This window comes from Halichoerus grypus, chromosome 13, assembly GCF_964656455.1.
Source record: "Halichoerus grypus chromosome 13, mHalGry1.hap1.1, whole genome shotgun sequence".
NCBI classification, from domain to species: domain Eukaryota; kingdom Metazoa; phylum Chordata; class Mammalia; order Carnivora; family Phocidae; genus Halichoerus; species Halichoerus grypus.
In genome coordinates this window covers 63,187,712-63,213,290 of record NC_135724.1, presented here as the reverse complement: position 1 = coordinate 63,213,290, position 25,579 = coordinate 63,187,712, and the positions used below count along the sequence as shown (strand labels likewise).

General features: G+C 56.4%; 3 protein-coding genes and 1 long non-coding RNA gene across 7 annotated transcripts in view; 1 reads left to right on the top strand and 3 right to left on the bottom strand.

The window, feature by feature from the left end:
• The first annotated feature begins 9,472 nt into the window (after nucleotides 1-9,472).
• On the top strand, nucleotides 9,473-11,316 carry LOC144379895 (protein FAM246B-like). Its single transcript, XM_078060631.1, has one exon. It carries the CDS (start codon nucleotides 9,634-9,636, stop codon nucleotides 10,360-10,362), a length of 729 nt encoding a protein of 242 aa, XP_077916757.1. The 5' UTR covers nucleotides 9,473-9,633; the 3' UTR covers nucleotides 10,363-11,316.
• Nucleotides 11,317-11,605: 289 nt separating this feature from the next.
• Nucleotides 11,606-14,724, bottom strand: LOC144379738 (carbonic anhydrase 15-like). Its single transcript, XM_078060102.1, has 6 exons — nucleotides 14,661-14,724; nucleotides 13,555-13,725; nucleotides 12,803-12,980; nucleotides 12,209-12,345; nucleotides 11,939-12,105; nucleotides 11,606-11,830 (listed from the first exon to the last, which is right to left on the bottom strand). Exons 1-6 carry the CDS (start codon nucleotides 14,722-14,724, stop codon nucleotides 11,606-11,608), a joined length of 942 nt encoding a protein of 313 aa, XP_077916228.1.
• A 640-nt stretch (nucleotides 14,725-15,364) lies between these two features.
• DGCR2 (DiGeorge syndrome critical region gene 2) overlaps nucleotides 15,365-25,579 on the bottom strand; it is an 83,336-nt gene continuing 73,121 nt past the window's right edge. For all 4 annotated transcript variants that reach the window (XM_036104267.2, XM_036104268.2, XM_036104270.2 and 1 more), the window contains 3 exons: nucleotides 21,043-21,195; nucleotides 19,797-20,033; nucleotides 15,365-18,327 (listed from right to left, as the gene is read on the bottom strand). In XM_036104267.2, the coding sequence (XP_035960160.1) occupies nucleotides 18,071-18,327; nucleotides 19,797-20,033; nucleotides 21,043-21,195 (647 nt within the window). In that variant the 3' untranslated portion in view covers nucleotides 15,365-18,070. The remainder of the gene's footprint in view (nucleotides 18,328-19,796; nucleotides 20,034-21,042; nucleotides 21,196-25,579) is intronic.
• Nucleotides 21,202-25,578, bottom strand: LOC144379897 (uncharacterized). The gene is made up of 3 exons (XR_013443400.1): nucleotides 23,739-25,578; nucleotides 22,386-22,449; nucleotides 21,202-21,681 (listed from the first exon to the last, which is right to left on the bottom strand). It is a non-coding gene; the product is annotated as an uncharacterized LOC144379897 (long non-coding RNA).

Here is a 25,579-nt window from a genome sequence, read left to right as displayed (position 1 = left end):
TCCTAGAGGAGAACATAGGCAGTAACCTCTTTGACATTGGCCACAGCAACTTCTTTCAAGATACATCTCCAAAAGCTAGTGAAACAAAAGCAAAAATGAACTTTGGGGACTTCATCAAGATAAAAAGGTTCTGCACAGCAAAGGAAACAGTCAACAAAACAAAGAGGCAACCCACAGAATGGGAGAAGATATTTGCAAATGACACTACAGACAAAGCGCTGATATCCAAGGTCTATAAAGAACTTCTCAAACTCAACACCCAAAAAACAAATAATCAAGTCAAAAAGTGGGCAGAAGATATGAAAAGACACTTCTCTGAAGAAGACATACAAATGGCTAACAGACACATGAAAAAATGTTCATCATCATTAGCGATCAGGGAAATTCAAATCAAAACCACGTTGAGATACCACCTTACACCAGTTAGAATGGCAAAAATGGACAGGGAAAGAAACAACAAATGTTGGAGAGGTTGTGGAGAAAGGGGAACCCTCTTACACTGTTGGTGGGAATGCAAGTTGGTACAGCCACTTTGGAAAACAGTGTGGAGGTGCCTCAAAAATTTAAAAATAGAGCTACCTTATGACCCAGCAATTGCACTACTGGGTATTTACCCCAAAGACACAGATGTAGTGATAGGAAGGGCCATATGCACCCCAATGTTCATAGCAGCAATGTCCACAATAGCCAAACTGTGGAAAGAGCTGAGATGCCCTTCAACAGATGAATGGATAAAGAAGATGTGGTCCATATATACAATGGAATATTACTCAGCCATCAGAAAGGATGAATACCCAACTTTTACATCCACATGGATGGGACTGGAGGAGATTATGCTAAGTGAAATAAGTCAAGCAGAGAAAATCAGTTATCATATGGTTTCACTTATTTGTGGAACATAAGGAATAGCATGGAGGACACTAGGAGTAGGAAGGGAAAAATGGGTGGGGGGGAATTGGAGGGAGAGATGAACCATGAGAGACTATGGACTCTGAGAAACAAACAGGGTTTTAGAGGGGAGGGGGAGGGGGGATTGGTTAGCCCAGTGATGGGTATTAAGGAGGGCACATACTGCATGGAGCACTGGGTGTTATACGAAAACAATGGATCGTGGATCACCACATCAAAAACTAATGATGTACTGTATGGTGACTAACATAACATAATAAAATAAAAAAAAAAAGATGGTAACCACATTTATTGTGGTGAGCACTGAGTAATGTGTAGACTTGTGAAATCAATAGGTTGTACATCTGAAACCAATATAACACTGTGTGTTAATTATACTTCAGTAACAAAATACATACATAAGTATACATATATACACAGGGTCTCTGATGTTCAATAAGGTAAGATATGCACTATCACTGAATGTATACCTACATCCATTTCAACTGTAGGCTTTGTCTCCACCATGAGACAGTATGTCTCTGAAGTTCCAATATGTCTCTGAATTTGAGTAAGATATGCGATGCAGCTGAGAGGTGTTTTCCACATTTGCTATATTTGTAAGGCTTTTCACTTGTATAGCTTCTTTTGATTAATTAGGTTCTGGGTTGTGTGAAGTTACTGCTATCATTGTTACAGTTATGCACTCTGTAACCTTCAGGAATATGCTCCCATGAAATAAGGTTTGAGTTCAGACTAAAGTCTCCCCCAAATTCATTGCATTTAAGTACATTCTCCTGGGGCGCCTGGGTGGCTCAGTCGTTAAGCGTCTGCCTTCGGCTCAGGTCATGATCCCAGGGTCCTGGGATCGAGCCCCACATCGGGCTCCCTGCTCCGCGGGAAGCCTGCTTCTCCCTCTCCCACTCCCCCTGCTTGTGTTCCCTCTCTCACTATATCTCTCTCTGTCAAATAAATAAATAAAATCTTTAAAAAAATAAAAATAAATTAAAAAAAAAATAAGTACATTCTCCTGAATGAAGCTTTTTCTTATGAACGACAATGACTTACCAGGGGAAATCTCCAGCGACACCCTAAGTAGTCACCAAAATCTGAGACTTCACTTGGGGAGTACAAAATGTCATCTGACTTGAGCTTTTCTGCTATTCCAGGGGGAAAAGTCTTCAGAAATAATTTGCTTCAGATTTGAATTTTGGCTCAGTTCTTATTTCTTGGCCTGAAAGAAATTACAAATGCAGAATGTCTGTCACACAAGAAACTTCTATGAAGAAACTGAAGCATAAAGTAACTGAAACACGTATAAGTTTAATGGGCTTTGTCAGCTTTCAAATAATAATCTATATGAGTTACTTATGGAATTTTGAGCACAGAGAATGGAAGCCATTGTGATATATGAACAAGGAGTGAGACAGGGATAAAAAGTGGTTACAGAAAGTCCAGTAAGTATATTAGATGGGGGCAGAGAATAAAAACAGTCCTTCATGGAGGATTGAAGGGCGACAACTGGGGCCATGGAGACAGACAGAAGAGATACTGGAAAGGGGAACTAAGTGCAGAGAAGGCAGAGAAGAGCACAGCCCAACTCAACACAAAAACCAAGAGATGACAGCATGGTTAAGCAAGTCAGCAAACGTATGAGAGCAGGCACCTGAGAGAAATGCAAGAGAAGCCAAGTGCAGTCTAGAAGAGGCACCATTTATAGAGCATAGGTGGAAGGATGTGCGCTGCAGAACGTGAGCAAATAGGAGCAGGAGAAGCTTCCTGCTCAACAAGTGGCACCCAGAGGCAGGACTGAGGCTATTCAGTGTTCCTGAAGCAGCCCCGACTTCCCCTGGCAGAAGGCTCTGTGGCCACATGTCTAGAAACCACCGGCTTGCTGGACAGCCTTGTGTGTGAGCACCCAGGACTCCTTCCCACCTGGAGAGGGCCCCCTAAGGATGTCCCTCATACCTTCATTAGAAGGTGACCATGCTGGCACCCTGATCATAAATTTTCCAGTCTCAGAACCGTGAGAAAGAAATTTGTGTTGTTTCGGGGCACCAGGATGGCTCAGTCAGTTGAGCGTCTGCCTCTGGCTCAGGTCGTGATCTCCAGGTCCTGGGATCAAGTCCCATATCAGGCTCCTTGCTCAGCAGGGAGTCTGCTTCTCCCTCTGGTCCTCCCCACTCTCGTGCTCTCTCTCTTTCCCTCTCTCTCACTCAAATAAATAAATGAAATCTTTAAAAAAAATTTCTGTTGCGGGGGCGCCTGGGTGGCTCAGTTGGTTAAGCAGCTGCCTTCAGCTCGGGTCATGATCCCAGGGTCCTGGGATCGAGCCCCACATCGGGCTCCCCGCTCAGCGGGAAGCCTGCTTCTCTCTCTCCCTCTGACTGCCACTCTGCCTACTTGTGCTCTCTATCTCTCTGACAAATAAATAAAAACCTTTAAAAAAAATTTTTTTTTCTGTTGTTTATAAGCCACCCAGTCTATGGCATTTTGTTATATAGTAGCCCGAACAGACCAAGACAATGAGTGAACATGAATATAAAAGTCCACCTGTACATCTAAAATATGTGCACTATACTAAATGCAAATCATATCTTGAGAAAATAAATGAATTAAATAAGACACTTACAATTCAATAAGAAAAAAGAAAACCAAAACAACTCAACAGGAAAATGGGCGAAAGTCATGAATGAGCATTTCACAGAGCCGGGACCATCAATGGTGAATAAGCATCTGAAAAGAGGCACAACTTCTCCAGTACTGAAGGAAACACAAAGTAAAAGCACAGTGAAATACCAATTAACACCCACTTGATTAGCGAAATACAAGAATCCTGTCAGGACCATGTGTTAGATCCTTGTGAATCAACAGAGGTCCTCACATACTGCTGGTGAGGGTAGGAATTCAGGAAAATTTGGCATTCTCTCAAATATTTACATGGTGCTACACAAGGTCCACACCCCAATATATTCCTTTGAGAAATTCTTGCCTATGGGTCCCAGGGGACAGGTACAAAAATGTGGATAGAAGCACAATTAGTAATAGCAAAAAACAAGAATGATTCAAATATCCATTGACAGGAGCGTGCACAAATCAACTGCAATATTATACAGCAGTGAAAAAGAACGAACACCAGCTCCGCCCCAGCAACCTGATGAATCTCAGAAGTAACGTTAGGTGAAGGCAAGACCCACAAGCGCACACACGGTCTAATGCCATTGTTACGGCACTCAAAGACAAGCGAAACCAAATGACACACTGTGTAGAGATACCTACATACATGACAAGATATATATATACATAAAAGTCAAGGAAACACACAATTCAGCACAGCAGGTGCCTTTGGAGAGAAGGAGAGGACTCATTGGTACTGGAGCAATTCCTGGGTTGGGTCGCTGACTCACAGTTGTTCTGCTGGGATGCTTTCAGCAGACACGCATGTTACGTGGTATCTTGTGTGTTATCATACATGACATTAAACATAGAATACACAGAAAACTGATCTCCTTTGAACTGAATTTTGAGACAGGAAGGTGTAGGGGAAAGATCTTGGTGTGGGTGTTAGTTACAAGGGTATACATAGATGTCTGACATGACCTGGTTCAAATCCTGGAAAGCGGTCTACACTCACACTCCCTTGTCTCCATCCCTCATGCCAGACTCATGAAAGGCCTCGAGGGGGCTCAGTGGGGTGGGTGGGGAGTGGTCAGGGCTCCCCTCCTGTGACATGCGCCCTCCCATACTGCCCCCAGTCCAACCCCCCAGTCCTGACACCCCCTCCCTGCATGAATATCACCCCCAACTTCATCGCCCTATGCAGCCCAGGCCTCCCTGACACCAACCTCCCCCACTTGTATACTCTCCATCCCCTCCCCTGCCAGCCCACCCCATTGGGGCACGTCGAGGGTGAGGGCAGAGAGCCTGGCCACGGCCAACTCCAGGTGGGGTGGGGAAATCCTAGGATTGGGCTGAGCGAGGACCCTACCCTTCCTCAGGCCATCCCAGGCAAGGGACACTAGAGACACAGCCAGCCCCGCAAGCTGGGCCTTCCACGATCACCCCCGCCCTGCAGGCCTGGAAATAAAGCCAACACTGAGTGCTTACTCAATGCCAAGCCCAGTGCAGACACCTTCCTTCACAGAGAGCGGATTTATGCCATGCCTACTGTGTGCTAGGCACAAGTTTCTGGACCTTGAGGATGCCGGGGTGTCCCTGCCCTATTGGAAGTCAAACCCAAACAAGGACAGAGACCAGAGACCCCACATTCCAGGAGGAAATGCAAAGTTTGGTGAGTGCCAGGTAGGCAGATGGAGGGGCAGCATGGGGAAGGGCCCCCGGGTCAGGGCAGGCCTTTCTAGGAGGCCATGTAAACTGTGACCTGAGGCAGAGGGAGCAGGATGTGCACAGGCTCGGGGTGGGGGGGTGCTGGCCTGGGGAACAAGAGGAAGCGGGTCACTGAGGGGGCACGTCCAAACCCCGGGGGCACGCAGGATCCCGGCCTCTTGCAGGAGTGAGGTGGCAGTTCGCAGAGGATGTTGGGCAGAGGTGGGTCTTAATCAGAATTGGGTTGGGGTTCCTGGGTGGCTCAGTTGGTTAGGTGACTGCCTTAGGCTCAGGTCATGATCCTGGAGTCCCGGGATCGAGTCCCGCATCGGGCTCCCTGCTCAGCAGGGAGTCTGCTTCTCCCTCTGACCCTCCCTCCTCTCATGCTCTCTCTATCTCATTCTCTCTCTCAAATAAATACATAAAATCTTAAAAAAAAAAAAAAAAAGAATTAGGTTGATCAGGCTCCCACTGAGAAGAAAAGGGCGAAACCCAAGGCCTGGAGAAGTGAGGCAGGTGGGGGCATGGGGGGGTCCAGGGGGATGGCATGGGAGTGAGAAGCGTCTGCCAGGGTCTGGGGTCACCAGGCGGGCGTGAGTAGGAGACCATAGCCAGCTGTGTTAGTGCTGCTAAGAGAAGGGAGTTGAGGACAGAGAAATGCCCTCTGGCCACAGGGGAGGTGAGGGGACCCTGATGGGGCAGGCTGACCCAGCCCTCAGACCTCCCCATACTCCCCTATACCGGGAGTGAGGAGATGAGGGGCGATGCCGGGGACCAGTGGTTGTGCGGATGGTCCTGACGTGGAGACCCCCCCCAGCTTGTAGAAGGGGAGCCTCTGAGGAGCCCTGTGTGGTCAGAGAGTGTCCCTCAGAGGCGGCCCTCCTCCCTCTGTTCCACGCAAACCCTCCCGCCCCACCTGTGGGTGAGGGAGTGAGGCACAGAGGTTAAAGGGTTCACTTGCCCAGGTTGTGCAGCTGGGGGTGGTCAGGAACCCAGAATGGTCCCACTGGGAGCCCAGGCTGGGCCTGCAGGGCACACAGATCCTGGCGGGCCTGACGCACCATCTGGGGCGGGTGGGGAGGCTGAAGGCCACGGTCAGGACTGGTCAGAACCACCCCAGGCCAGACGTTCTAGGGCTGCTGACACCAGGATGAGGCAAACAAGGTCATTATCAGGTAATGAGCTCATTACTGAAGTCAGGCAAGGTCCTTACTAGGTAATTTGTCCCCTGCCGAGCCCCTTGGCCCAGGACAGTTCCTAGGGAATGCCTGGGTAGCCAGAGCCACCAGGAGACCGGGGAACAGTTCCAGGGCCTCGTAGCCAAGGGGTGTTCAGGGGCAGAGTGTGCCCAAGTCCAGTCCCCGCAGGAAGCCCCAGACCCTCTCGCCCCTTCTTTAAATGAGGAGCCACCTGCAGCTCAGACCTGCCCTTCAGGCCACAGGCCTCCCATGGCCCCTGCCCACCTCCCAGCATCTGTCACCACTGCCACCCTCACCATCTCTTGGCCAGCAAAGACTGGCTCTGGGCTCTGACAGCTGGGAACACTGAAGCAAGGCAACAGGGCCACCAGAGCTCCGTGAGGCAGCATGAACTAGCCCAGAGTGGTGCCTTGAGCCATGGCCCAAGCCCGAGCTGCCCGCTTAGTCTACTGACGCTCCACTATGTGGCCTGCACTTCGGGGCCCCAAAGGTACCACAGCCTTCCTTTCCCAAGAGCCCTGGGGCCAAGGCCCAGGCCCCAGCCAAGCCAGGGGCCTAGTCAGTCTGGCTCCCACAGCAAGCGGCACAGCTGGCTAGAGACTGGGTGGGCACCCATGCTCTAGAGTCCGTGCTGAGGGCCGGGGTCTGTGACCAGAAAGGCAAGGGGCAGCCCACTCCAGGCCCAGCTCCAAGGCTAGCCCCCTTCTCCTCCCAGGGTGGCTGGGGGCTCAGGGCAGACCATACTTCCTGCTTCCCCTGGGGGTGCCCCTCCCCAGACCCTCAGAGCCAACCCGGGAGGGTCTCCCCACCTTGAGAACCAGGCTGGGCCAGAACTTGGTGTGCAGACAGTTGCGGAAGAAGACAAAGACCACCGTGCCCTGAACGCTCACACTCAGTTCTACCTCGTGGGGTTGGCGGAGGGGGTGACCTGGGCATCTGCATTTCCAGACACTCCCGTGATGACTGGGAGGCTCCCCTGCCCCCTCCGAGGCCACCAGGGCCCCTCCAACATACAAAGCCTGCCTGGCCCTGCCCGGGGTCCCCGGGGCCTCCCTTCCCACTCTGCACTCGCTCCTGGGTAATCTGTCTGCCCATGACTTTGGGACTCTCTGCCACCAGCCATGACCTCGTATCTGCAGCACCTGCAGGATCGTCAGCTCTTCACCGCAGAGGCTCTGTTCCTACCACATCCCTCCAGCAGCCTCAATAGTCAGAAAACTTCGAGGCCCCTGTCTGCCCTGGCAGCCCAGCCCCACCCTTCCTGGCTCTCATACCACATCACAGATCTGGAGTCTGTCCACCATCACCCCCCCGGCCCCCTCCCCAGCCTTTCCCAACCTCCTTGCTGTGCCCACACCACAGATGTTAGGGGCCTCCTTCACTTCACAGGTGAGGCTCAGAGGAGGCAGAGCCCCTGGGTCACACAACCTGACTCCAGCAGGCCTGGAGAAGGAATCCAGGGCATTTTTGTCTGCAATATTTTAATTACTGAGGGGAGGGGGGGCAGGAGTATGGTTAACGAGGCCCTAGGGACCAGCAGAACCAGACACTGGATATCCCAGGGGGTCAGGTGACTCAGCAGGAATGGGGGGCTCTGTGGGGTTTGACAGAGTGCCAAATTCTCACCTCCCCTTGCACCTTCCAGAGAGGCTACAATGAATGAATGAATGAATGAATGAATAGAGGGGATCCAGAAGTCTTCATGGTGGCCTGGGTCCAGGGCTGCCAAAGAACTAGGTTGGCAGCACCCTCAATCACACACACACACACACACACACACACACACACACACACACACACGGGCATACGGGCACAGAGCTACATAGTGGCTAGGCCCCTGTGCGCTCAAGGGACACAGGTCCCTGTGGCTACCTTGCCATCTCCCTCCCAGCCCAGCCTGGATTCACACCAGACCTTCCCTCCCCACAATTTGCTGGGGAGGCCCCCCAGGGCACCCAGAGTCCTAACTAGGCCCTAGGGTTCGGTGAGAACAGCATGCTGGGCAGAGGGATGCTGCCCACAGTGCACTGCCCATGACCCTGTGATGGCCACAGGCAGTTGTATGGGTGAAGGCACCGGGGTGAAAAAGGATGGAGTACAGTGGTGAGGACAGCCCACACAAGTGGGAAAGGTGTCAGGGACAGGAAAGTCAGCAAGGATGACTACGAGGGTCTTGAATGCCAGGCTGAGGAGGTGCATGGGCTGACCAGGGTGGGTGGTAGAGGCCCTGCACTACTCAGGACCCTCAGCCCCAGACTCATTCACTCATCTACTCCTGCCTCCAACATCCAGCATGTTTAGTACCTCTGAAAACTGAGTGACCCAGTCCTCCGGTGCTCAGGACCCCTACTGTGGATCCCGGTGGACAGAAAACAGAGCCATTTAAACATGGGGGCGAGGAGCCTGAGTCACCTGCTGGGGGCTGGGGTGGCCAAGGAAGGCTGTCCTGCAGAGGAGGGATGAATGGGAGCCGCCAGGCAAATGGTGGGGGGGGGGGGGCGTTCCCAGCAGGAGAAACCACCTGAGCAAAGGCTCAGAGGGGCTGAGGTTGTTGGGTAAAAGAAGACATGTCCAGAACGCAGTGTAGGGTGGGCTGGGACATCCAGTGGCTGAGGACTGGGGCACAGCAGAGAGCCATCCAGACCCCTGAAGAGCTTGAATGGGGGCGCCCAGGAGGAGGACAGATTCCTGCAGCTGTAGGGGTGGGGGCGGGGATAATAGGGACCTGGACTATGGTATGGAAGTGGGGGCCCTAGCGGGTGAGGAGGACTGGGGACTGGCGGGTCCATAAGCACACCTGCCTTCCCTTGACTGTGATGGGGACAGCAGTTTGGAGTACAGGGTGCAAGCCTGTTTCCTGACTGGTCTGGGCACCTAGGCTTCTGCAGCCTTCATTCCATGTCCTGTCACCCCCTGCCCAGAAGCCAGTCCAAGCTGCTCAACCCACCGACAGCGCAGTCCCCTAGAGCAGGTCCAGCAAACTCAAGCCTGCCTGCATTGCCCCGCCGGGGTCCCCTGGGGCTCCATCCACCCGCCCCCCCACCCCCGCCCTACCGGAGTTCCCGGGCCCCAGGCCAGATCTCCCGAGGCCTCGGTCGTTCCCACAGCCGTCCCGGGGGCCATCTCCACGGAGCGTCGCCGGGGCCCCAGCGGTCGCTAGGCTGCGGGCTGGGGCTCCCGACCAGGCCCGGCTCCGGTGGCGGTGGCGGTGGCGGCGCGGATGGCGGCGGAACGCGGGCGCCCGTGGGTGCAGGCGCGCAGTGCGTACGGCGCGAGCGAGGCGCTGCGACGGGCCGTTGGCCGCCGGCGGGACCACGGGCCGCAGCCCAAAGGGCCGGGCCCTGAAGAAGCCCGCGCCCCGGGACGCCTAGCTCGCCTGCGGGTCCAGCTCCGGGCGGAGGCGGCGGCGCGGGCCGACGCGCCTCGGCTGCTGCGGCTGGTGGAGCGCGCGGGGGCCGCGGCGGGGGAGGCCCGGGCGCCGGGGGCCGGGGAGCGAGCGGACGCGCGCAGCAGCGGCTCCGTGTGCTCCGTGTGCGGGGAGCCGCGCGGCGGGGCCACCTACCCGGCGGGCGTCCTGGAGGTGAGCGAGCGGCGGCTGCAGGAGGGCCTGGCGGCTGTGCGCGCCGAGCTGGGCGCGGGGCTGGAGGCGCTGCGCGCGGAGCTGCGAGCCGAGCTGGACGCCCTGCGCGAGCTGCTGCCGCCCCCGCCGCCGCCGCCGCCACCGCCACCGCCCGCCGGCCGGGAGCCCCGCGCCGCCCCCCGCGCCGCGCCCCGCGGCCCGGTCCTGCTGCGGGCACTCGGCACCATGAACGCCCTGGCCGCGGTCGCGAGGCCCGCCGACGACGCCCCGGACGGCCCTGCGGACGGTGGCGCGAACAGGGTCCGGACCAGGAAGAACTTCAAGAAGACGCCGGTGCCGCCCGGGGCCCCGCAGGGCGGCGGGGATTGAGGGCAGCCCCCCGAGGGTTGCCGGGACGGGTGCTGGAAGCGCCCTCGGGCAATGTATTTGTATGGACAGATCCAACACCCCCATGGATGGAGAAGGGGCCTCAGACACCGCCTGCTAGCGTTCCGGCTTTGGGGTTGGGCGTTGGGACGCGCAGAGGCTGGGGACTCCTGGGGATCACGTCTGGGGAGTGCAGATGGCTAAGCGCAGCGGGGGATCAAGGCTGGAGACTGAGTCTGGGCAGGAGGAGGGGTGGAGCCCCTTTTGGCCTCAGAGCTGCAGAAGGGTCTGGCTCAGGGGTGTCGCAGCCCCGGGGACAGCCTCGGGGAGAGCCCAAAGGTCTGTCTCAGGGGAGGGTGGTTTTTGTTTTGTTTTTCTTAGGGGCCTTGGCCAGGAGGCAGGGCCTCCAAGCACTGAGATAGTGTGTGACCCAACATTACCCAACAGACTTTAGGGACACATGGGTGGCTGGGACATCGTCATCTGGACACAGCCTCACTCAGGGCAATGCCGCGGGGATATACAACCGCAGTCCACGCGGCCTCAACTGGACAGCAGCTTGGCCCTGGCCAGCCTCACTCTACTGACAGACCCAGCCTCTCACTGGACAACTTTGCCTGCACACAGTGGCATCTGGTCTGAGCTTCGCTGTGGACGGTGACGCCAAGGACACTTAACCCTTCAGTTAGCCTCCCCACAGGCTCTTGGGAAAGTGTCACCCTACGCTCAGGCTGCACAGCCGAACTTCCCAGTGTCACCTGGGTGCAGTTTTGCTAGCTGTCCTTGTCACCAGGACCCACTCACCTAGCACAGCCTGCAGCAGAGCCCGGAGCCAGTAGCTTCGCACCTCCTGGCCGCAGGGAAATGTCCGCTGAAGTCACCATTTAACCCATACAGTGGCCTGGGGTCAGTCAGCCAGCTTGTTTTTTAAAATAAAATGTGTAGTCTTAGACTTTAGCAGGTGGTGTTTCCACGACCTGCTAGTTTTTCTCCTTGGAAATGGGGGCACCTTCTCCCTCTCAGGGGAATCTGAGGAGGTCTGGGTGTTCTGGGTGGGGGTCTGGGACTGGCTGTGATGCGGTAAGGGAGGGCCGCTCAGGGGTCTCCCCGTTGTAAGGCACACGGAGGCCTCAGTGGGGTTAGGGCAGGGGGAGAGGCAGTGTGCTCCCACCCCGCCCCCACAAGATACCTGAGGGCAAGGTCACTCTGTGCATCTTTTATTGCGGGAAGGGGTCGACTCTGGCTCCTAGGGGCTCTGCCAGAGCCACAAGCTGAGCCCCAGGCCCAGCAGAGCCCCGTGCACACTGGCCAGGGGTGGGGCGGAGGCCGAGGCTGCCTTGCTGATGGAGGTGCTGGGAGAGGCCAACACCCTGCGCCCCTGGAGAGGCTGCTGTGGGCGGAAATTCTCCATGAGCGGTGCAGGGTTTGAGCCAGGGAGCCCAGCCTGGGGCACAGTCTGGAACTGGGCCACCTGAGGGTTCGGGGCAGAGACAGGTCAAGATGTGGGCTGCCCTCAGCTGCAGGAGGGAGGGAGGGAGGGGGAGGGCCGCACCGCCCAGGGAAGGGGTGGTGGGCCCACCTGCGCGCGCCATATGGGTACCCTGTCCTCTAAGACCATCCAGACATCCGCAGGCTGGCAGCCGGGCGTGGTCAGCGACCCTGAGTAGCGGTGGTAGCGGGAGAGGCCGGAGGCATCCTGTAGCAGCGAGGCCCTCGGGAAGGTGGATGCCAGATTCACCGAGACCCCTGGGCGGGGGAGGGGAGGCGGGACCGGAACGGGCGTCCCTGTGCCCAGCCGGCCCCAGCCTCCAGCACCCCCAGCCCCGGCTGCGACCCCGTGGCTCCTCACCGCACTGGGACACGTTCTTCTGGGCTGACACAAGGGCGGAGAAGTTGGCCTTGTCAGTGTCTTGCTCCTGGGGAGGAGACTCCAAGTGAGAGGTGCTCTGAGTGGACGGGTCTCCAAAGGGGGAACTCTGAGGGGATCTAGGGGAGACTGTAAGAGGCAAGAGGGTAGACTCCCAGTAGGGGTCAGCTGGGACATCTGCTGGGGGGAAGGTCACCCCCCACTGACCCCGCAGCTCCAGGACCTCTGGCTGGCCCCCATCCTCCCACAGAACGCTTTAAATCCTACAAACCCTATGCACTCCCCCAACAGCTCCACCAAGACTCCATGGACAGGCCCACGCTGCCCTGCTTTGCAGACCTCTTTCTGGGAAGCACAAGGAGTCACAGAGCTCCTCTGTCCCTCCCTCACTGCCGGGAGTCACATGACCCTCCCTCACCACCAACAGCACCGCCAGCAAGGCCAGCCCATCAGGGTGACTTCACGCCTCCCCCAGGCTCTGGTACCTCATGCTCATGTGGAGCACGTGCATCTGGAGAGGCACAGATCGTGAGAGGTACCAGCTGCCCCTCCCACGGGGCACTCCCACCACCCTACCCCATGCCCCAGCCCAGCTCCAGGGGGCGGCACTGCCCATCCAAGCTGTGCTCCGAGCCTCCTCGCCCAGGGCCCCCCCAGTGGAAGTGCAGCTGCAGGGCACGGTAGGCAGGCAGGGGCAGCCCGGCGCCCTGAATCCCCAGACGGCTCTGTGGGCCAGTGTCCATGCAGAGCAGCACTAGGGTAGGGGAGCGCGTGACTGTCTCTTTCCCCCCACCTGCCCACCCTTGTGCTATTAGGGCCCAGGGTGCCAGCACAGGTCCCCTTCAGGCCCATCTGCTCCCTGGCTGGGCTTCCATGGAATCAGGACCTCATCTGGTGTCCAGGCCCCTCTGCGGGTCAGCAGACTGCAGGGCTAATAACCCACCCTGCAAGGACGGGGGAGAGAGTGGCCCCCCTGTGACTCGAGTTTTGACCCACCACAGCTATGTGTGATATTGGGGGGTTGTGATGACTTCTGAGGCATCCTGATGCTGGGCGGGGAGGGGGGACGGGGCTCTGACTTCTGGGAATGTCCTAACTTCTGGTCCTAGGGGCAATGGCTGATTGCTATTGTTAGGGGGGTCCTGACACCTGTATACGGGGGTGCATGACCCCTGTTGGGGGTGTCTTTACCAACATGTGTGGATGTTCCTGTGCTGACTGTGGAGGTTTTGATTCCTGTGTGTGTGTGCGGGGAGGGGTGGGTAGTTCCCACTCCCAGGTGGGTTCCTGCTCCTGTCTGGGGGGTGTCCTGGTCCCAGGGTACTGACCTGTATGGCCATCATTTTCCAGGATCCATGGGCCTGGAGGTGCTGAGTTGTAGCCTTGGAAGATGAAAGGTCCCAGGGTGGGGTCCTGCTGGACTAGGTGAAGGTCAATGTTGATGGGGGACTGGGCTGGGCCCCCACAAGCAAGGGCCATCTCCATCCAGTGGGTGGGGCCTGAGGGAACAAAGCCAGAGATCTGTGGGGGGATCAGGGAGGCAACTTGGGGGTACACAGAGGAAGGCGGTGCTCCTTCCCACACATACAGAGAATTGCCCAGCCTCAGGAAGCTCGTCCCTGCCCCCCCACCCCGCACACCTAGACAGGTCACAACTGCCACACACACCCTGACCTGGCCAGACCACAATGTTTGCAACACTCTCACACAGGGAGGCGCCACCTGGGCTGGGCTATACTCTGACAGTCGCCTGCAGGTAGCCTGCCCCACAGGGAACGGGGGTAGAACGGTCTCCTGGCACAAGGGTCCCAAGCTGGTCCCACACTGGGCACCGGTACCACCTGCTCACACATGGGCTGGCCACACTGACTGGCTTGCAGGCCCCAGCGATACGAACAGCTTGGCACATGTGGCAGGACTGGAGGTCACACCAGCAGCAGACCCGCACGCTCATGCAGGGGGACGGTCACGCGCATGCCGCCTGGTGCCCAGACAGCCAGTGTGACCCAGGACCCCAGATAGAAACCTGCAGGGACCACAGCAGCTCAACATGCACACTGTTTTTGGGTCATGCTAGCACCAGACTGTCTAGTGGTCCCAGGACAAAGACATCTCACACAGCCTCACACGACACTCTGTCCTCACCACACTTCGGGTCCTGGGAGTCGTAGCACCGGGTGCCTTTGGACAGCGGACAGGGGACTGAGATGAGGCACAGTCATCTGGGTCCTCTCCGAGCTCCAGCCCAGCCAGGGTCCAAGAATGAGGGCGCAGGCCTTAGGCCAGAGGAGGCTAGCACAGACCCTGCTCTTCTGTCCCAGACCCCAACATCTCATTCCCCAAGGAAACCCCGCAGTGGCAGGGTTTAACAGGAAAAGGGGGAGCTATGAGGGAGCGTAGATTCCAGAACGGACAGCAGGGTCCAGGTGCTCACCCTCTGTGTCCCCGCACACCACCAGTGGCCCGGTGAGGAGGGCGAGTGCAAAGCCCGGGGCCATGCTGCCGCAGCCACTGACTCCAGAGGGCTGGAAAGTGCCAGAGGACAGTGGGCAGGCGAGGTGGCTGTTTGGAAAGAGCTCTGTATCTGGGCATGTGTGTGCCTGTGGATGTGAGCACGACTGGGCCAGTGGGGTGAAGGGAGGGCGGTGAGGTGGGGTGATACCTCTTTCCAACCTCCAGAGGGCCAGGCTCTTCTTTGGGGAAGGGGCGCTGTCAGCAATGCTGATGGCACTCAGGACCCCTCACCACCCCAGCAGGTGTGTTCAGGAATGAGGGACCTGTCCTCAAAACTCCTATCCCAACCAAGGGACTCCCTGTTCCTTTCCTAACCCTGGCCCCTCACCCATCCAGTCCCTGGGCCCCCAGTGCCTGGTCTGGAGCCAACTGCCACGATGCTGGGTTAGAGGTTGAGTCCCCTGGGCACCCCTTTGTTCCTCTATCACAAACTGGGAAATTACTGAGAGGGCCATGGTGAGAGAACAGAAGGAACAGGGGCATCTTGGAGCCGTGCGCCTGGCCTGGCTTGCACAGATGCTCCGACCCCTCCATCCACCCATCCCCACCACTGCGTCTCACAGCCCTGACTTGGCTGGAGCCTCCTGTCCCCACTTGGGTCACACCAAGGACTGACCACACCTCTTCCAGAACACAAATTTATTTGGCATTTGGATGAAATGGTTCTCACAGCATCTTAAGAAAAGGATTAGTGCCAACCCAACCAAAAGTAACCCCAAACTAAAAACCCTTAGTGAAAGGAAAACAAAAAACAGGCATCGAGACAATTTACAGTATCGACTCCTTCCTCCACCAGGTAAGTCAGGCCCCCAGGGGGAGGACGCCCCTCCCAAGAGCTTGGCCTGTACCTCTGGGGGCCCGGTCTCTCCCAGGAGCACGAGAGTCTCAGTTAGGGCTGGCCTCGGGATTCTTCATTGGACCGTAGAGCACAGTCAGATCTTACATAGGGTGGCAAGTGGACAGGAGGCCGAGGACAGCCAGGTAGACCCCAGCTCCCCACCTTGTTCCCCTCAGAACCGCTGTCCAGCAGAGGTCAGTTCCCGGGCACCAACTCCTGCAGACACAGCGGGCGGGGGTCTGGAGCAGCACTGCTCGCGGGCCTTCTGCCCAGCCCATGGACACCAGTGGGCTGAGCACCCTGGTGCCGGGACAGAGCCCGGGCCGGTCCAGAAGCAGGCCCAGCGTCTCAGGTCCCTCTCTCCTCAATGCCTCCCGCGTGCCTAATTGGCCCCAGCAGTCCTTCAGTCTCCAGAGGGAGTTCCCCAGTCCCATGCACCTTGTGCCAACCGTCCTGCCCTCTACACATGGTTCTGAGATGTGGGGCCAGAGACATGGGAGCTGTGAAGGCCTCTCAGCTGTAGAGGTCAGGCCCCTCTGTGCTCCGCTGTGGTGGTCACTCCAAAGCAGACACGCTCAGGACACTCACCTGGCACCAGTAAGACCCGTGATTGCTCTCTAGCCCTCAGCTGCCCGGAGCCCAGCACGCTGGCGGCCCAACACGCTTCCTGCTGTCTTCAGCCGCCGGCGTGGGCCACATGGGCCCAGGAGGCCTTTCTCAAAGTAGCAGTCCTTTGGCAAGGGGAGCTCAGGCCTGTGTGGCACGCAGCCCACCTGCCTGAGGCCTGCCTCCAGCACTCTGGATCCTGTGATCCTGGACAGGCTGTTCAGAATTTACACCTCTGGCGGGCTCGGGGGACGAAAGTTCTGTAGGGCAACTCAAAAATCGCATTCCATACTGGAAGAACACAACGGGTTTCCAATGGGAGAGTGTGAGAACGTGCCACCGAGATCTGTCACCACAAAGCCCCACAGAAGCACCCAATTCTAGTCAACCCTCCGGTCAGTGCATGCTGGTCTGGAAAGGCTCCACAGGGGACCAGGAGCAGGGCTCCATGCTCTCGGCCTCCACCTCAGGGCTGGAGGTGCAGACCTGGCCGTGCCTCAGTGCCAGCCCCAAGGCCACGGCTGGCCTGGGAAACTGGGGCCTCATGCCCGAGTTCCGGTGTACCGCCACCACCTGCAAAACTTGGACACATATGTACACACACACACAGATACACGCGCACACACAAAAGGAAAAGATCCAGACATTCAACGTAGAAAAGATATGGATGTGCTAAAAATCGCACAGAACCCGCTTAATCTCCAAACCTCAGAAACGCTAAAAGCCCCGTGTCAGGAGACGAGACCACTGCCCAGGAGCAGGCAATAGGGTCGCTTCGTCCAAAGGCCCCTGGGCAGGGTACCCCGCACCCCAAGCTGCTGAGGAGCACGGGAAGGTGGCATGTGGCCACTGAGCACTCGGCCCCAGTGGTGATAGTGTGCAAGTGGACTTCCAGGAGATGGACACAGCCCGGGGCATTCATTTCAGCCACCCCTCCCCACAAAGAAAGAACCCCTTATGGCACAAACAAGATGGGGTGAGGAGCAGGCCAGGCCCAGGGGCAAATTCAATAGGACTGGGGGCTCCAGAGGGTAGCAGACAGGAGCCGGCTTAGCCCCCAACCCCCAACAGAGGATCCAGGGCCAGAACACTCATGCCTGGCTAAGGGTCTTGGCCCAACTCCAGGGCTGCCTCTTGGGGGAGCCATGCACAGCAATGCTGGGGAGAAAAATGACAGGGTAGGGCCAGGGCCTCCTGGCACAGAACTGGGATTCGCAGTGGAGAGTTCAACCTCCTTCCATGACCCCCTTCTCAGGGCCTCGGGCACCAGCGGTCCAGGCCAGCCCCCAGCCCGGGGCAGGGTCACCCTTGATGTTCACAGCTGGGGTGGGGGGGGATCCTCAGAGCAGTCACTGTGTAACCTCCAAGGCCGTCTACCCTGAGGCAGACCAAGTGCCCGGACAACACTGACAGTCCACAAACACAGCAGTGCCTGGAAGCGCCCCTCCCGCCTCCTGGCAGCTGGGGCTCGGTGGCCGTTTGGCAGGCTCCTCTGGACGGCATGCTGCAGCCAGCAAGCCCACCAAAGCCAGGTGTGGTTTGGCCCCTGCCCCTGCCCACAGTGCCCTCTTTGTTCCCTACTTCTGAAACGTGTGGTCTGAACGAACTTCGTCATTCTTCTGCCATTTGAAAAGAAACAGACAGGGCCCGACAGCTATGCATGTTTCTGGAGCCCTCCAGGAGACCCGGCGCAGGTGTCTGCTCCCTCGGGAGGCCAGTGTGGTCTGTGTGTGCACACGCACGCCATCGGTGGGTGTGTGGCCATGCAGCTGGGTCCAGGCTCCCTCAAGGGCCCTGTAAGTCTCCCATGGGGATCAAGGTTTTCTTGACAGCAAGACAGCAAAAAGGTGCTCCCTGCCCGTTAGGGCCGTGGGCCGGGCCGTCCTCTACACCACGGTACTGAGGGAACTGCGGCTGTGGCAGCCGCCCCCCGGCAGCACCTCTGTGGCCGCGGTGCTCCCGCTCTGGCCAGGGTCAGGGGGTACAAGCAGGGCACTGCTGCTGTCGGCTGAGTCTTCCAGGTCGGCCAGAGAGGCCCCTGCGGCGGGCAGAGGGTGCTCCAGGCGCCGGGGGGATGCACCTTCACCGCTACCATCCCCTGGGGTGGGCGGCCTGGCCTCTGCTGGCTCAAAGGCATCGTCGTCTGCAAGGAGACAGAAGGGTGTCAGCAGGACGGTGCGTCTGGCCCAGGGGAAGAGGGTGGGCTGGACAGAACCAGGGGACGCTCCTCCTGTCTGAACGCTCCCACTATGGTGGGAGTGGGGGGAAGCGGTGCTCACCCCTCACCTTTGCAAGGGGCGGGCGAGGTACAGGGGTACAGCTATGAGCTGGACATACTTTGACAGTCGGCAGAACAAAGTCAGGGGAGAGGAAAAATCCTCTCAGACTTGGTGGGAATCAAAGCAGGGCTCCCGTGACGTGAGGGGGTTACTGGGCTGGCAGCGGCCAGGCCGTGGCTGGAATACAGGGATGAGAATGCAGGAGGCAGGGCCGTGGCAGGCAGCTCCGCACACCTCACAGGGGTCTGCAGAAATCCCTGGTTTGAGGGAAGCTTTGTGGCAGCCCACTCCCCTCAGTGTGCCTGCTCCTTATTACCCAGGCCCTCTCTGAAAGCTTAGAACGTGGGGGCCCAGCGTGCCCCTTTCCGCTGGCTGGCTTCCCCCAGGCTCAGCAGTCCTGTTACCCTGCCCTGGGGAACATGTGCTCCCTTAAAGCCGGCTCCATGCAGGCATCTGGGACCTGCTGCCCCCCCGCGGCATCCCTGGCAGGAAGCCTGTTCTACCCTGAAGCCCCCCGACAGCAGACGGGCAATCCGTGTGCACAGGGGTCAAATCCAGGTCTTGCCCACAGACCACAGAGGGGCAGTCTCGGTCCCAGTGAACACAGCACTGCTGGCCCCATGACCCCTGTTCTGCTGGGGTACATGGTGTGCAGGGAACTGGCCGCCTTGGAGGAGGGCACTGCCCGCTGGTGTACCACAGGGGGTCGTGTGTGTGAGACCATGTTAACACACCGGCACACGGGATGGGACGCCTGAGCTGCACACCAGGCACAGGGACAAGCCAGGCAGCGGGTGAGGCCCCCGGCATTCCCTCTGTGCTACACGGCCCTGGGAGGAACGAGCTTCCACGGTGTCAGATGGACAGCAGATTCAAGTCATCGGGCCAACATCACAGAACCAGTGCTTTCTTCACAGAACTGCTTCCAGACAGGAGGGAACGTCATGATGGCGTCTCTTCAGCTCACCACACGTACACATGTGACTTTATGGCCGAGCAGTTGGCTCTGGGTGGTCCCTTGCAGCTCTGGGCTCGCCCTGACCCCACAACCACCAGCACTCGGCTCCCCAGCTCTCCGCAGAGCCCAGCTGGGTGTGCCCCAAGGGCTGCTTGCTAACAGGTGTTCGGGAGGAAGGTGTGCTCATCTGCACGGGCAACTCTGGGAAGAGCCCACCTACCGACAGACGGTGGTTCCTTCCACCTAAAGGGAAACTCAAGGGGAAAGCAGAAGGCCAGGAAGAAGTGGAGGTTCAGGGCCTCATGGACTGGGGAGGAGGACCACCGAGCCCCTGGTTAGTGACGTGCTGATCCCTTGTCCCTGGGGGGGAAGCACCTGCGGGGTCGTAGAACACGCTGTCAGGGTTGACGGAGGCCTCGTAGGGCGGCGGCGGATCATCAGGCTGGTCGATGTCTGGGTACTTGTATGCGGTGTAGGGAGGCGGAGGGTCATGGAAGTGGAACGTGCCACCTTCCCCGTCGTCAGAAAGGTGTAGTGGTGTGAGGCCGGTCCCGAACCCGTCTGGGCCATAATCAAAGCCGGGGATCCTCCGGCCAAGGTTGAAGTGGTGCACTGGGCAACCGCAGGGAGAGACAAGCCAACAGAGCCATGTCACTCAAAGATGCGCGGCTCAGCCCCCGAGTCACCCACCCCCTCCCGAGGCTGGACCTGCCACCCCCAGGCCAAGGGATCAGGCATCCCGACTGTCACACTCGTGTGCCCAGCTGCCCACACGAGAGCCCTGAATCTCTCACCCGGACCCCCTCCTTCAGTGCACGCCTGGCCCTCACCCACGTGCAAGCCATCACTACTTCCTGCCACATCGGCCGCCCCGCCGTCACCACACCCCTCCAGCTGAGGGTCTCTGTAGCTGGCCTGATGAGACTGAGGGTCTGGGGAAGGACTGGGCTGCCTCTCAGGGCCATGAGGCCCCCGACTGCAGCCGGCACGGTCCCTCAGCATTCCGGCCACCTTGAATCGGAGCCCTCGAGCCCTCGGGGTCTGCAACCCCATCGCTGCCCACAGGGACCAGGGGACTGGGTGCTGGGGGCCTGGCTTGCTCGCTAAGACGGAGCGACTCCCACCGCTCTACTGAGGGCAAGGGCACTCGCTGCAGAGGACTCGGGCTGAGGAAGGCAAGGCACACCGTAAGCTGCCTAACAGCTGCTCGGGGTGTCGGCTGCGCCGCGCCCTCTGCCCCCAGCAGGTGGCCCACTCATGGTCCAGACTGCCGGGAAAGGTACCATCCCCGATCTGAATACCCAGCGCCCGCTGCGGGTCCTGCTTTAAGGCCTGGAGGGCCGGGGAGCCTGGGGGCAACTGGCATTGAGGGTGCGTCCCTTCCTCTGCACATCCAGGGCCTGATTTCAGGTCCCCAGGACAGTTCCCCTGGTTGCCCAGGTGTGTGCTCAGCCCAGGAGCAGGTGAGTGGGTGGGACGGGGACATGCTGAGGCATCCCTATCAACATCCCCTCTGTCCTCCTTGCCCCTTCCCGCTTCCTGTGCCTCCCACCCCACAGGGGACACAGCCTGGAGTGGGACCTCCACTGTGGCTGTCACAGGCAGGGCCAGGCACACTCACAGTTGGCTCCAATCAGGGACTCAATGCGTTCCCGCCGCCTCTGGCGAAGCCGGTGGACCATGAAAAGCAGCAGTGACAGGATGAGGAAGGAGGAGATGCAGCTAACGATCAGACGCATCCCACTGGCCATGGAGTCGAACAGGCTGTTGCCATCTGGTACAAGGGGAGGAAGGAAACCGGCTGTTTTCCGAAAAGGAGAGCCTGACCCCCCAGGCACTTAGTGCTATGGGAAGGCGACAGCCTTTCACCACCAAGCGGTTATGTGGAAAAGGCAACTTGCTTCCTGATTCCCTGCACTTGACGATCTCAGGAGAGATGGCAGAAATGAAACAGCTCAGAGTCATGCATACTGTGATAACACCAAAGGAGAGAAGCAAATCTTCAGCCAGGAAAAATATTTTACCTTCCAGCCTAGCACTAAGTTCCATGCAATGCACCCCTTCTGCCTAAGAAGCTTTGTTATGGGCCCCTGTGCCCCCAACCACACAGTACAAAATCAGGCCTATGTGACCAAGCTCCTGGACCCTAGACCAGGGATGCTCACCTGGGCGACTCTGTCACTCCCAGGGAACATTGGGCAATGTCTGGAGACACTTTGGGTCACCATCAACCCCTCGAGGGTGCAGGCACTCCTGGCATCTAGTGGGTAAAGGCCAGGGATGCTGCTCAACATCCTGCTGAGCACAAGAAGGGCCCACATCACAGTGCTGAGCCCCAAATGTTGACAGTGCCCACATGGAGACACCCTGCCTTGCCCTGGTGCCCACCAGTGTTTGTTAGGTACCTGCCATGGAGCTGCTGCAGGGGGAGCACAGATGATCATGGGATGAGGTGTGAGGGAAGAGAACTTGCACTGGCTGAGTGCCAACCGTGGGACAGACCTCTCCAGGGGCTCTCACCGAGGTGAGACGGGCCACTCGCGCCAAGCCACAGAAACACAGAACCAGGAAGTGGTCCCGGGAATCCCTGCCTCCACGACCCAGAGGGAAGGCCACGGAGGCCTCAGTGGGGGGGAGAGTGACCGGTAGCCACTGGAAGCAGGACTCCGCATGGGTGGAAGGGCCAAGGACTGTCGACTTTCAACTCTGTGACAACCATGCGGGCAGGTTCCCCAACCACCAGCTCCAAGGAGACACTTCACGGCCAACATGGATTCCATGTGAAAGGCCGGGCTCCCAGGGCCCTTCTACTCCTTCTGCTGGCCCAGCCTGCTCCACACCAATGCAGATGGTCCGAGCTCATTCTTGCCCTCCTCCTACAGGGCCAGAGAGCTTCCCTCAAAGCTGCACTTATTGCTGACAACCCTTGGGAAGTAAATATGTGGAAAGGATACGTCCTCTCACCAATTAGCTGCTTTTGTGGTGCCTCTGATCCTCTTCCAGTCTCAAGGGAACATTTTGTCTCTGTCTGTGGGAGGAAGTCTGTCAGCTCAGGGGGCTGCTGACATGTCTGTTCATTCCTGGCCAGCTCAGAGTCCCAAGGGGGCACCTAAAGCAGCAGTCCCTTTGCAATGACTCTTATTAATCACTTCCAAAATGAACCCAAGGACACAGTCAAGGTCCCTGACCATCCCTCCATGGTGATTACCAGGAAGGAAGAAGCATCCCCTAGAAGAAAGCCACCTGCACACACTTTGTCAGACACAGAGAAAACAGCACTGTCCTAGGAGCCAGAAGGCAACTCTTGGGTCCCTGGGGACTCACGCCATGACTGGTTAGCTACAAGTGTTGTCTATCCCAAGGTCACAAAGATTTTTCTATGATTTCTATGTTCTTTTTTTTAGAGCATATATTTTCTCCTAGGAATTTTACAATTTAAGGTTTTACAGTTAGGTCTATAACCATTTTGAGTTAATTTTTATACATAGTAAGATATGTAGTTAAAGGTATATGTGTGTGTATATATATATTTTGCATATGAATGCCCAATTGTTCCAGCATCATTTGTTAAAAGATATCCTTTTTCCATTTAATTGCCTTTGTACTGTTGTCAAATATTAGTTGGCCATATATGTGTGGGACTATTTCTAGACTATTCTGTTCCACTGATCTATGTATCTCTTCTTTTGATAATACCACACTGTTTTGATTACTATGACCATACAGTAAGTTTTAAATCAGGTACCATGAATCCTCCAACTTTATTCTTTTCAAAAACTGTTTTAGCTATTCTAATTCCTTTGTCTTTCTACATAAGTTTTATTTATCTTTTTTTTTTTAAGCTTTTTAGTAATCTCTACACCCAACATGGGACTCGAACTTGCAACCCTGAGATCAAGAGTCCTGTGCTCCACTGACTGAGCCAGCCAGGCACTCTTCTACATAAATATTAGAATCAGCTTGTCAATGTCTGTAAAAAGTCTGCTGGAATTTGGGTTAGGACAGCATTGTATCCACAGATAATTTGGGGGGAGTTAACTGCCTAATGATATTGAGTCTTATGATCCATGAACATGGTATACCTCTCCTTTTATTTACACCTTTGATTTCTTTCATCAGTATTTTACGGTTTGTAGCATAGAGATTGTGCACATATTTGTAAGGCTTATACCTAAGTATTTCATGTTTTTTTGGTGCTACTGTAAATGGTACTTTTCTTAGATATTTCAATTTCCAACTGTTCACAGGTAGTATATATAAAAACAATGGAGTTTTATATATGACTTTGTATGTGGAGACCTTGCTAAACACACTTACTAGTTTTAGTAACTTTCTTGTAGATCTTCTGGGATTTTCTATGCAGACAATCATGTCATCTACTAAAAAAAAAGATGATTTCATTTTCCCCTTCTGGTCTGGATACCTTTTCATTTTCTGGCACTGCCCTTGACCTCCTATACAACCATGAACAGAGTGGTGAGAGCAGACATCCTTGCTTTGTTGAAGGGGATACTTTCCCAATGTCCCCAGTTTGGGTGGCAGTGTCTCTGTCCTTGTTGGAATACAGTCACTTCCCAGGGGAAGACACTCAGCCTGGGAAGCAGTTAGGAGCCTGCAAAAGTAAGGCTGAACAAGAGGCAGGGAGAAGTTCTGGATAAGCTGCTCTGGCTGCACAGGAGAATGGCCTGCAGCAGCTGTGGTCTCATCCAGAGGCCCTGAGAGCCCTGCTCTGCTGAGAAGTCCTCAGGGCTAGGCAAGCCTTGCCTACAGGCTTTATATAGGCCTAGTCATTCTGACAAAGCCTGGATGGAGGGGTAAGGCAACACTGGTAGACTCCTAAGAGATGGAATGAGAAATCCAGGTGATGTGGCTTATGAAAGCCAGAGTTTGACTCCTGTGGAAGGTAAGTGAGCTGGAGGTTCAGAGTGATGTGGCCAGGACACAGGAGACCTGGTAAGCACCCAATCAGTGCTTGTCAGAATCCCATAGGAATGCATCTTGTACAAGCAGATACAATCTACTCTGTGAGATAGGGAGGCCCAAGTGTACCCTCACGGACCTCCACTCTCCCTGGTAGGCTCCTCTGTACTCTCCACAGCCGATTGCACGTCTGGGACATGTGCCAAAGTGTCTGATTCGGCCAAACCTCAGACACCCTCTGACACTGCTTTGCCCTCTCCCCCAGAAGCCCTTCCTGGCATGCAGGGACACTGACAACTCTCTACTTAATGAGAGCTCTAGTTGTTGTGGCCCTCACACACCAGTTCCAGCTCCTGTCCCACCAGCACTAGGCAAATCAGTTTCTCCTCCACAGGGGCCCTGGAGGATGGAGATGGCCACCACGCCCTGCCCAACCTTCTCTTCTACGGGGTCCATGAGCTTAGGGACTTCCACAAGGCCCTGTCCACGTCTCTCTCACACTGCCAAGATAAAAAAACAAATTCATGCTTTTGATTTACATTTCACTTGAGATTATGAATTCACAGAGATGCCAACTGCACTGGTGTGGAGAATAATCCAGCATGCTGTATGGAGTGTGATGCCCACTAATGGTCGTACAGAGCAGGTTGCTACCTGCTGCTCTTTTTTTTTAAAGGAAAGGAAGAGGGCTATCTAGAGACCACATGCCTGCATAGTGTCTAACCACAAACACCACCTGGTAGAAAGGAGTTTCTTTCTCAAAACTGAGGGTAATATTTAATCTTTCTCTGAAAGATCTTAATGGTAAAAATCAATGACTATAAGCAATAAAAACTGTCATTACCGTCCACATCACCATACTCAGAAAAGAGCTCAAATGGGGACATAAGTCTTGAGAGGAGAAAGGTCAGGTTTGAAGCCATCAGTTACAGCTGATTCATGAACAGACACCCACATTCAAGTTCAAGTTCACTGGTGTACAGTACTTGTTACCTACCTGAGAGCTGACACAAGCCAACCTGTAAGGTGGCAGTTAGAGAAAACTGGGTCATGTGACACACACATGCCCACAAGAGCAGTTGGCCCTCAAAGCGGGCAGGACAGTTCTGTCAACAAATGCTGCCACTGTTGCTATGCCATGTGCCATGAGCTCTCATGAGTCCCTACCACTGAGAAAGCAAAGGGACATCTGGGCTCCAGCTCAGAACAGGGGAGCTGACTCATGACCCACCATCAGT

Bases quoted from the DNA above. Each gene is read 5' to 3' on its own strand.
- LOC144379738 (XM_078060102.1), bottom strand. From the start codon at position 14,724: ATGGCCCCGGGCTTTGCACTCGCCCTCCTCACCGGGCCACTGGTGGTG. The intron at 13,726-14,660 runs GTGAGCACCTGG...TTGTTCCCTCAG, and splicing joins GGTGTGCGGGGACACAGAGG to GCCCCACCCACTGGATGGAG. The intron at 11,831-11,938 runs GTGGGCCCACCA...CCGAACCCTCAG, and splicing joins TACCCATATGGCGCGCGCAG to GTGGCCCAGTTCCAGACTGT.
- LOC144379895 (XM_078060631.1), top strand. From the start codon at position 9,634: ATGGCGGCGGAACGCGGGCGCCCGTGGGTGCAGGCGCGCAGTGCGTAC.